The 12,415-nt window shown below is 36.8% G+C and overlaps 1 protein-coding gene across 2 annotated transcripts in view; it reads left to right on the top strand.

Annotated features, from left to right (window-relative positions):
• LOC128553761 (uncharacterized) overlaps positions 1-12,008 on the top strand; it is a 50,613-nt gene extending 38,605 nt beyond the window's left edge. Inside the window, exons 6-7 of one of the 2 annotated variants that reach the window (XR_008369433.1) lie at positions 64-442; positions 2,870-2,985. Coding sequence is in view for 1 of the 2 variants with exons in the window: in XM_053534938.1 (XP_053390913.1) it covers positions 2,870-2,985; positions 11,532-11,777 (362 nt within the window). In the remaining variant the exon portion in view is untranslated. Of the gene's footprint in view, positions 1-63; positions 443-2,869; positions 2,986-11,531 lie in introns of those variants that run through there. The other variant, XM_053534938.1, reaches the window with a different exon arrangement.
• Positions 12,009-12,415: the final 407 nt, after the last annotated feature.

The raw sequence follows: 12,415 nt of genomic DNA, 5'->3' as shown, positions 1-12,415 counted from the left end.
AAACCCCTAGTCGGACTCGATGCTAGATACATTGTCAACAGTCTGCTTGCCCTCTTTTTTTAGCCTGTATGTATGCTGGGATAAGTCTTTTCCTGCGATCCTGAATGGCCTTCGAATACTGGTCTGATACCCGATACTGCGAGTCCTTGTTGAAGGTTTCATATGCTTTGTGTTTGATTGAAAGTCTATCTTGATGGTAGTTAAAGTTCACTACGATTGGGCGATTCTTGCCTTGTGTATATCTGCCAACACGATGGGCCTGGTCATTTTTTAACGTTTCACATGCATTGCTGAAGTTCAGTGAATCTTCACATAAGATGTGTATCTTGGCCGTGCAGTCTTCCTGTTTTCTATCCTGGGGAGTTGTGCATTCTGGGATACCGAAGAGTAATAGATTATCCCTCACAGACCGGGACTGGAGGTCAAGGACTTCTTCAGACAGGTCAGTGTTGTCAGATTTCAGTTTGTGGACATCCTTAGACAGCTGAGATATGTGGGAAGCTTCATCTTTCAGCTGTTTATTGATAGTTGACTGTTTTTTGTTAATATCATCACATATTTGAGCATCGACAACACGACTAGCTTCAATATCAGAAACTTTTGGTTAGTATAAGCCGCCGCAGATTCAAGGGAGGAAACTCGTACGTCCTCGTATGTCGTACGTTCCTTTTCAATAATGTCAAGTTTATGCAGACGTATTCCCATGGACTCTAGCTTTTCTAGGATAGCTTGTTGAAATTGTGGCTGGCTAGTTGTAGGAGACTGAGGGATTGGAGTCTGAGACATGTACTGGTGGGGGACCCATAATACTGTTGAAAGGTGCCCGGGTATGGGGATATTTTCGATTTTGAACCACCACCCATTCAGATAGATTAATTAAAACTCATCACCGTCCACAATAAACACAATCCAAACAACATCAATAGCGCTATAAATCCCTGATCATTGATATTTGATAACTTTTAGTATTATATATAACTCCTGTATTATCTGTTTTCTAAATTATTTATTATTTTGGAACAGGTAAAAAAAATCAGTCCGCCATATTCCGCACATGCATACTTAAATGGCATCTCTTGGTTTCTGATTAAGTGGTATTGTTTTCAGTGATAGATTTAGTTTTGCCTTGACGATAGTTGTAACCCTTTAGAATGTATAAAGCGGAACCCTAACAAAGACAGGTATAAATGAAACGAATAATTATTGATTGATCTCGTATAAGGATCAAGGGATTTTGGGAAAATTTGAGTTATTATATATATTTATGTGAGGCATCGTTGCAAGAAGCTTAACTCTGTCATTTATTTTGAATAATTATGTGCACTTTGCACATAATTTGCCTTTATAATAACTTTGCAAATTATGAAAGGAATGTAATGAAATTTATAATTACTGACCAATCATGCTTCTGTGTTGACAACTCTTGTTCATATTCTGGTTTGAGTTTCAGTACAAATCAGTCTGCATATAAAAATAACATTTTAAGAAATTTAAATTTTCTTTATGATACAAGAACTTTAGCTACAGGTTTAGAGTTAAAAGAAAATTTTTATTGCGACTTGCAAATAAGATCATAACTGACCGAAAAGATATGAAGCACGTGATTTGATAAGTTTTTAGCTCACCTGAGCATGAAGTGCTCAAGGTGAGGTATTGTGACCTGTCATTGTCCGGCGTCCGTCTGCGTCAGTCGTCTGTCGTCAGTCGTCCGTCAACATTTGCCTTGTGAACACTCTAGAGGCCACGGTTGTGAACCAATCTTTATGAAACTTGGTCAGAATGTTTGTCTTGATAATCTCTAGGTCAAGTTTGAAACTGGGTCATGTGGAGTCAAAAACTAGGTCAGTAGGCCAGATCATAGGAAAAGCTTGTGAACACTCTAGAGGCCACAATTGTGACTCAATCTTTATGAAACTTGGACATAATATTTGTCTTGATGATCTCTAGGTCAAGTTTGAAGCTTGGTCATGTGGGGTTAACAACTATGTCATTAGGTCAGATCAAAGGAAAATCTTGTTAACGTTCTAGAGAGCACAATTTAAGTTTGAAACTCATGAGAATTGGTCAGAATGTTTGTCTTGATAACCTCTAGGTCAAGTTTGAATTTGGGTCATGTGGGTTCAAAAACTAGGTCATCCGGTCAAATCAAAGGAAAAGCTAGATAACACTCCAGAGGCCACATTTATGACCCTATCTTCAAGAAACTTGGCCAAAATGTTGATCTTGATAATCTTTAGCCCAAGTTTGAATCTGGATCATCTGGGATCAAAAACTAAATCACCTGTTAAAATCAAAGAAAAACCTTGTGCATGCAATAGGGGCTGCATTTTACATCTGATATGCATGAAACTTGGTCAGAATATTTGTTAGCAAAAAATCTCAGAGGAATTTTTATATGGGTCATGTGGGGTCAGAAACTAGGTCACCAGGTCAAATCAAAGAAAAAGCTTGTTTACACCCTAGGGGGCACATTTTTTATTCTATCTTCATAAAACTTTGTCAGAATGTTTGTTTTCATGAAATGTTGGATAAGTTCGAATCTGGGTCATGTGGGGCAAAACATAGGTCACTAGGTCAAGTCAAAGAAAATGCTTGTTTACACTCAAGAGGCCACGTTTTTTGGTCCATCAATGAAAAATTGGTCAGAATAATTGTCTCCATGAAATCACTAGGTAAAACATGTTTACCCTGTTACACGGTGTGTTACTCAGGTGAGCGACCTAGGGCCATCTTGGCCCTATGTTTCATATAATACTTTTACATAAACTTGTTTTCAAAAATTCTCATCAATTGAAAATACGATAAGCTACATAAAGAACCGAATCATTTCCTACCTTTACTTTTATGTGAAATATCAAGCATTTTTCAGTAATTAAAGAATCAGCGGAGATTAGGGATTTTCATTCTCAATCCACCAATGACATTGAGAAATCAGCGGTTGAATCAGTGGATGAGGAGTATACACAGAACTTGCGGCATTTGAAGGTAAACATTTATATCTTACGTTTTCATATAACTTGAAACTAATCAGAACATATTTAGGCTGGTTAAAAATTTTCTCGCTTTTCCACAAATGCAAATAAGAAAATTCAGATCTTATTCTGGCTTTCTGAAAAGGGAATGTATTTATATTCTAATAAATGCTGTAGTCAGTGTGTATGCAATGAAAATTGTTTCATTTCTCCTCGAGTTACAATATAACATAAGTAAATTGATCACAGTTTTTCGAATACCTCAATGATACTTAGGGCTTAAAGGGTTTTATCAGTTGGCCTTAACATGAAATGGTTGGCTGAGCTATTGTGATAGCTCACCACCCGTGCGTTCGTCCGTCCATCCACACTGTCTTTAAACAATATGTTCTCTGACTCTTTTTGATGGAAGTTAATGAAACTTGGCCTTGATGTTCCTAAGACCTCTTCCAAACTTGTTTAAACGGTTCGGCTTTGTTGCACATGGGGGCCGCCAAAGCTAAAAATGGAAAAAATCTTCGAACGACATCTCCTAATTCACTAATCCGATTTTGAAATAATTTCACACAAATTGTCCATTTTTACCCCTCTATCAAGATTGTTAACATTATCCTGATTCGTCAGAAAACATTGCCATCAGGGGGCGTTCTCACTTTTCCCTTTATGTATATATTGGAAACTTTAAAAATCTTCTTGTTTGAAACTGTTAGCCTGATTTTAAGACTATTTCATACAAATGGTCTTTTTATGAGCCTCTACCAAGATTATTTTGATTCATCAAAAACAAGGCCACCAGGGGTTGTGATCCCTTTCCCCTATATGTATATATTGGAAACTTTAAACATCTTCTTGTCAGAAACAGCAGGCCTAATTTTAAAATAATTTTACACAGATGTTCCTTTTGTGACCCTTTATGAAGATTGTTAAAAAGTCTCATTGTCAGAAACTGCCTTTTACGAAGATTGTACAAATATACTATTTCAACATAATGTAACAGACATATTCCTTGCATAATTATCTTCCAAAACCATTCAAGTAAGCCGTGTTACTCAGGTGGGCGATCTAGGGCCATCATGGCCCTCTTGTATTATGTAGAGACTTTTCGAAATTTAAGAAAGATATAACTTAAACCTGATTTTACTTCAGGCCTTTTAGCTATAAATCTTTGTCTTCTCATGTTGCATGGGTCCTCAAATTTGTTCAAATCATGCCCCTGCGATCGAATTTGGCCTGTTTGGGTTCACTTGTTTTATATGGGTTACATCTTCTTCTCAAAGTCACAAGCCTTTGAGTTGCACTATTTTGCATATGGGATAATGTAGTGGTCCTCTACCAAGTTTATTAAGATTATGCCTCTTTGGTGAAAATTGGCCCAAACACAGAAGTCACTCAATTTACATAGACTTATATAAAACACTTAAACAAACTTCTTTCCAAAGCTGCAAGACTCATTGCTAAGGCATTGTCTAGAGATCCTCTACCAAGTTTGTTAAAAACACACAGTAGTCAAAACTGACCCCGCTCATGGGGGTCACCTTTTTACTTAGACTTATGTAGGACACAATTTTTAACAAAATCTTATGGTCTAAAACTGTAAGGCCCTGAGCTTAGATATTTGGCATATATCATCAAGAAATCATGTACCCTATTGAGTCATTTGAGTAACATATATTAGTAGAAATATATATTAGTAGAACCAAATCAGAAGTCTTGGACTACTTCTAAATTTATCAGATATATCAAAATATATAAAAACAACAAAGTGATACTATAAAGTCTGATACATGTATATTAATTTTCTGAGAAAGGACGAGAAAGGTTATTATGTAAATGTATGTGAAATATCAAATATACCCACCAAAATTGATAACAAAATACAAAACATAAGGATATCCAGCTTATGTCCCATATTGGGTACTTTTTCATGATTGGGATACCACTGTCTATGTTCACTTCAATATAAGCTCTTGTCATGTTTTGACCCTTCCACCAATGGTGCATTATAAGCTGAACCGAACTAGTTTAATCTGTTTGTGTATCTACTGGAATTCGCACCCTAATGCTAGCAGGGACAGCGTCTAACAATGAAAAAAGTTTTGTCTCTAATGGGCTTCCGTAGTTTTATCCCAAGTATTTTTTAAAACACTTCATTGCACTTGAATGGTGTGTCCAATAGCTAACGATGTCCATTTATTTCGTGCAAATTGCTTTTCAAATGACCGAGTTATTTCAAATTGAAATACATGCAGTCATATACACTGACCAATTTACTTGTCACATTGTAAAATGGACGAAAAGACTGAAATTCATAGCTATATTAAATGCCGCATTAGGCTTGATATAGATTCAAAGCAGATATTTGATGAATTGTGTGGTATATATGGACCTCAGGCCATTTCAGTGCGCACAGTTATTAGGTGGGTTAAAGCTTTTAAAGCTTGGAAATTATCTGTCGAAGATGATACCCATTCTGGTAGGCCTAAAACCTCCGTTACCAAGGCAAACAACGCTGCTGTAAAAGCTGTGGTCGAATAGGATGCGCAGTTGTCAGTGAAAGATATAGCCAATTGTACTGGCATATCAGAAGGCAGTGTGCAAACAATTCTGAAAAAGCGTTTGGCCACGGGAAAGGTTTGTGCTAGGTGGCTATCTCATTTGCTCACTGAGGAGCAAAAGAAACAACGCCTTAAATGTGCCAGGGAACTTTTGAAAACATACAAATGTTGTGATTGTGATGTTATTCCTAACTTGCTAACAGGTGACGAAGCCTTGGTGCACAAGTTTGAGCCACAGAGAAGGGCTGATAATAAGCAATGGAAGCGAAAAGATAAAAACCGCCCCTGTATTGCCAAGAGAACCATAAGTTCGAAAAAGATGTACGCAATTTTCTTCAATTCTAGTGGGCCAGTCGTTCAAGTGCCTTGTCCATCTGGTCATACAGTCACTGGACGATTCTACAAGAACTCTGTACTGAAGAAAGTGAAAAAGTTTTACAATAAGAAACGTCCAAGCAAAGGATGGTCAGGAGTCCATCTTATACATGACAACGCCTCCTCTTACAAGTGCGAGGTTTTTAAGTCTTGTATGGCTCCTAAAAAGGTGGAAGTTGTAAACCATCCGCCTTATTCACCTGACCTGAGTCCCTGTGACTTTTTTTCATTTCCAAGGCTTAAGAAAATGCTTTCTGGAAAGAAATATAGTCCAGAAGTTCTCTTGGCAGCGCCATTTATCAGTGTCTCAAACAGATACCAAAATAAAACTATTTATCTGCTTTTCGCGATTGGGTAAAAGGTTACGCAAATGTGTTTCGGTAAAGGGGGAATACTTTGAACGTTTGTAATAAAAATAATTTTGATAAAACGTTGCACTTGAGAAATCCGAACCCTATGACAAAACTGTTTGCAGGACCCTCGTGCACCCTCATCCCACACGACTAAGGAAGGGTTGTGCATAAAACGGTTATATCAATGACGTAACTTCGACAGTCGTTATTTGCGCGGTCATTTCCGTGGGGTTTGTCATTGAAAAGCTGGTACCACCATAGTTACTTCAGTGCTGACCAAAATATACTGAACTGCTTTAAAACGTAACACTTTCTGACGTTCAGCTAAAGGTTATTGTGAATATTTGAAGCAATATTTTTTTATATTAAAATAAATATAAACTTGGTAGTTATAATTTCTCCAGTTTAAGTTTGAAATCTCATATACAAGAAAATGGAGTAAATGTTTAGGTTCATATCACGGTTTCCGGTCTGCTATAAATTATATGAGGTCAATAGTAATGAAAATCTCTTCTCTACTAACAGTTGGCTCTAAAAGCATTTTGTCCTTAAAAGGTTTTGACATGTGTGATGTTGACATTTTTTCCATCTAAAGTGTCACACGGGTGATCTTACGACACAAAAGGAAATTTTGAAGTGCAACATTCTAAAGGGTTAGTTTCAAGACATCTTTTGAAGTTTAACACAAAACAACATACATGTAAATTGTTTTGATCTTAAAATATTCAATAGGCAATGAAGAATATAATCAAAATCAGTTTGATGAATAGTATTTGATAATATGATCAGCTTAGTGGATGAGAGTCCTTATTTTAACGATTAGTTTTCATTTTGTGACTTTCATTTTTTGAATGTGTATCTCAAAACGGATACAGGTCTGTAATAGGCAATGAAAAATACAATAAACATCAGTTTGATGAAAAGTATTCGCTAATTTGATCAGCATATCAGATGAGAGTCGTTATTTTAACGACTTTTTTGTCATTTTATGTCTTTCATTTTTGGAGTGTGCGTCTTATAAAGCATACAGTTCTGCGAATAAGAACTCCTTGATTGTTAGCTACATAAAATGCAACTTTCTTAGAAAATTTCATTCCAAACCTAAGACCCGAACACGAATCATGTAGAGTTGTGTAAGTGTTGTGTTTTTAAAGCTGTTCAGTGTTTATCAAAATAATATTATTATTGATTTCTGCTTAACACACCCGACTTCATGGAAATATTTTGAGTATTTTCTCATTATTGAAGAACCGTGTTTTTGTGCATTTTTTGTGTGTCTGTTACCATAATTAATAGAATGTTTATCTAAGCAATAAATTGAAATACTTTCTTATCTTATTATTACTGTCAAGCTGCGTGCAGTTTTGTGATGACATCTCGAGTATTTGTGTTGTTGTTTTCAAACATGGATGGGAGTGTTGGGATGCAATTAAATTTGTAAATCAGAATTAAACATTAAAAAAATAAAGTGGCGTTGAAACAAATATTCTTAAGTTAACATCAAGTTATAATTGTTTAGTAGCTACTTTTCAGTAACCATTGCAGAAGATAAAAGGTAAGGGTAAATTTCCAGGAAGCACAGAGCAAACACAGCTATAAGCCATGCATCGGAAAATAGGCCCACAACAAAAAGAAGCTGTAACGGAAAAATATTGTAGACGGGTTGCTTCAAAAATCCAACAACAAGTACATTTTAATTATACGCAAATTACAGAAAAAAGGGGAGGGGTAAAGGGTAGATAAAAGGGTCGGATGTTGGGGGAACGTGGAGCAAGGATGAATATTCAACAGGGAAAGCCACGTTCCTTAAATGCAGTCTCTCTACACCTTAAACCACAGCAGCACAGACACGCACATACAAAAGACAAATACACACACACGCAGACACACACACACCTAACATACACGGATAAACAAACAGACAAGTAAGAAAAAAACAACACTTTTGGGCACCGCCCAAGACACAAAAACACATACATACGCAGGAAAAAACAACAGTCGAGCACCACCCGGCCGGCGGTCAAAATTATGGGGGGGGGGGGGGGGGGAGATGGGCACGATAACTTACTCATAGTAAAAGGACAGGGTGTGCAAATACGAGGGAGCGCAAATGCAAGAGGAAGGGATGGGAGGGGGTGATGCTGGTAGTGAGGAGAAAGAGGAAAGAAACGCCAACAACAAACAAGACAACATACGCGATACAAAATACGAGACGGACAGAAAACAAGTTGAAAATAGGGGCACAGCCTTGGAACGGTCAGTTACCTATGTAAATGAAACTTGGGGTTTAAACGCGTTTAGGGCATGCCAACCTCGCACTTACACTACTTTCAACATGTTAGACAAGACAGTGTAAATAAAATCACTCCCCACTGTAAAAGGCTCTAACATTAGTGACAAAATACCAGATCATAAGTAAAACATAAAAATAGGGTCAATCTAAGGTATAATTACACCAATGTACTCAACAACTTGTCTGGAGTCAGAGCACCAAGAGCCTAACTTTTAAGGGCATGACTAAGCAAGCTACAAAATTCCACTCCCTCTGTCCGTTTTAGCTCACCTGAGCACAAAGTGCTCACGATGAGCTATTGTGATCACACTGCGTCCGTCGTGCGTGCGTCCGTCCGTCAAGTCATCCGTCGTCAACAATTGTGATTAAATGACAAAATAAATTCACACAAATGGTCCTTATGTCACCTACTACCAAGATTGTTCAAATTACACCGATTCGTCAAAAAATATGTGATCACTTTTCCCTATATGAATATAGTGGAAACTTCAAAAATCTTCTTGTGTGAAACTGGTTGCTCGATTTTAAAATACTTTAATACAAATGGTCCTTGTGTGACCCCTTACCAAGATTGTTCAAATTATTCAGATTCGTCAAAAAACATGACCGCCAGGGGGCGTGGTCACTTTTCCCTATATGTATCTAGTGGAAAATTTAAAAATCTTCTTGTGTGAAACTGCTGGCCTGATTTTAAAATAATTTTACACACTGGTCCATGTGTGACCCTTTACCAAGATTGTTCAAATTATACCGATTCGTCAAGGAACATGGCCGCCAGAGGGCGTGGTCACTTTTTCCTATATGTATATAGTGGAAAATTTAAAAAATCTTCTTGTGTGAAATTGCAGGCCCGATTTTAAAATAATTTTACACAAATGGTGCATGTGTGACCCTCTACCAAGATTGTTCAAATTATTTTGATTCGTCAAAAAACATGGCCGCCAGAGGACGTGGTTACTTTTCCCTGTATGTATATAGTGGAAACTTAAATTATCTTCTTGTGTGAAACTGCTAGCCCAATTTTAAAATAATTTTACACAAATGGTCATTGTGTGACCCTCTACCAAGATTCTTCAAAGTATCCCGATTCGTCAAAAAAAACATGGCTGACTGCAATTGTGTTTAAATGACAAAATAAATTCACACAAATGGTCCTTATGTCACCTACTACCAAGATTGTTCAAATTACAGCGATTCGTCAAAAAACATGTGATCACTTTTCCCTATATGTATATAGTAGAATCTTCTTGTACAGGTTCCATAATCCTGTTTTGCGATTTTACAAAATTATGCCCCTTTTACGACTTTAATATTCATTCAATTGACAAGACTGTTGAAAAGTCGAGTGTTGCTGTCCTCAGACAGCTCTTGTTTTCAAATTAAGTCGCTTGACTCCTTATAGGGGCCGCCAGAGATAAAAATAGTAAAAATAACCTGTAAACAACTTCTTCTCATGTTTGATAGATCTTCACAAACTTGGCATGTAGCATCATTGCATGGACCACTCTCAGATGTGTTCAAATGGTGGCCACTTGGTCCCATTAGGCAACACCAGAGATACAAATAGAAACATTTTTAAACATATTTTTTCTTGAACGGCTTGATGGATCATTACCAAAGTCGACCTGTAGCATCCCTGGACCAGACATCTCTCATTTATGTTTAAATGCTTTCGCCTACCCATTTAAGGGGCCGCTAGAGCTAAAAAAACTTTAAATAATTCTAAGCATGAACTGATTGATAAATGTTTGCCAACTTTCAAGCCTGTTCTAATGGCATTTTTTGACCGTCAAATAAAAAAGTAGAAAATTCTTTAAACACCTCAGTAAACTATGTAAAGGATGTTCACCAAACTAAGGCTGAGCAAGTTTAATGGTCAAGGCTTTCCTCGGGAGGGCGACTTAGGACCATTGGGGCATTTTGTTTAAAAACTAGAGTCGTTAATACACCATATGGTTTAGGTCACAGTTACGAATTTGATTTCGCTGGTGTCATCAAGAAGGTGGTTTATGATTTAGAACATTAATTAGAATTGACGTACTGTCACCAGACAGCATATATGAAGAACTATCTTTGGGTTGTATTTGGGGCCACTGCTACTAAAGTAGAAGAAAGATATCCGCTTAATAAGTCTAATGAGGAAAGCGATAGTGCGATGGAACTTGGTATGTAGGTAGTTTAATGACAGAAAGTTTTGGGATTATTTTTATGGCCACTAGGGTCAAGGTCACTGTTACTGAAAATAGAAAAAAACAAGGTTTGAAAAGATCTGATTTTCGTAAAATTTTCACGTCTCCCGTTTATATATTTGTTATTTTGAAAACTTTAAAAACAATTGTCAATGTATTGGCGATGTTAACAATCACGGTCCTCATGAGCGCATCTTTTTTTCTCTTTACGTTAAAGTAAATGTTGAAAATATTCTTTTTTACCGCTCAACTGTCTTTTGAAATAGTCTTACTTTAAACTTTTTAACACAGTTGTTACCTGATATTACCTAAAATATTCGCATCGTCATGATTTATATTAAGAACATGGCGACCATGTTTGAGCTGAAACATTCAGTTGAGCTGTAGGATGGTCATGGCCCTCTTGTCCAGTTAGTTAATATAAAACTAAAGGGCACCGGTTGAACGTAGGAAAACTGCCAGACTTGTAGGTTTAAGGTCAAGATTTAATAGGAATAAATGCCAGTTCTTGTCTGTTAATCCTTTCAAGAATTGTTTTAATTATGACATGGAACATTCACTAAACTGATACAGTGTAAGAGAGCATGTTAAGCAGTATGTGTAAGGCTTAGGAAAGATATGTCTGTCTACTTCATTAGACAAAAACAAACAAAAACACCTAGATTTTGCACTTAGCTTTTTATTATTTTATTTATTTTATTTCTGTTATTTCTTTGATTCAGAGGGGGCTTTTATCCAGCCAGTGTCAAAATGTTGTAATGTTGTAATTTGCTATTTGTTTTCTCACAATTAAGAAATTCGTAGAAAACGTAGAAGTTGACAAAGAACATTTGGGAACATCCGACCTGTCGTTGTGGGACTTTGCCGGACAGAATGTGTTTTATGCAACCCATCAGGTTTTTTTCTCTCGACGAGCAGTCTGTCTGCTAGTGACAAATATTTCCAAGCACATTGATGATACAGTAGATGACGATCCGTGGCATACTGATTGCAGAGGAGAGGCAAAATACAGAATTGCTGGTAAGCGTAATTTGTTATAAGTTGTATTTGTGATAGAAAGTAAAGCAAAGTATGTTGAATGAAGACACTTCAATAATGTTGTTACAATAACTGAACACTAATTGGTTAAAATGGTTGTCGATTGTTATCACCTTTGACTCTCTTTTTGTAGTAATGTTGACATTAACAAAATATAGAAGGAAACCCAAATGATTTTTATTCTAATTAACGGTTATAAGTGTTTTGGAAGTGGACATGCAATGTATATATATTTTGTCTTATTTTTTTCACTCTAGTGAGTGACAGAATATTTAATCCGATGCGTACTTTTAGCGGGAGAGAAAGTTAGATCTGTTTTTGTTCAGGTTTCTTTCGTACAATATATATCTTAATTTACAAATAACATTTCGGCATTTCGCTATTATTGTCCCCCGCCTTTTTCGAAGAAAAAATGGGGACATAGAAATAGGCTCCGTCCTTCCTTCCGTCCGTCACACTTCGTGCCCGGTCATAACTCTGCCATCCATGAAGGGATTTTGAAATAACTTGGCATATATGTTCCCCATAATAAGACGACGTGTCATGCTCAAGACTTAGACCCCTACCTCCAAGGTCAAGGTCACACTTAGAGGTCAAATGTTAACAGGGTCTGTTTTGTGTCCGGTCCATAACTCTGCCA

Source organism: Mercenaria mercenaria, unplaced genomic scaffold (assembly GCF_021730395.1).
Source record: "Mercenaria mercenaria strain notata unplaced genomic scaffold, MADL_Memer_1 contig_4285, whole genome shotgun sequence".
NCBI classification, from domain to species: domain Eukaryota; kingdom Metazoa; phylum Mollusca; class Bivalvia; order Venerida; family Veneridae; genus Mercenaria; species Mercenaria mercenaria.
Note: the sequence above shows the minus strand (reverse complement) of the source record. Positions and strands in the feature narration are given on the sequence as shown.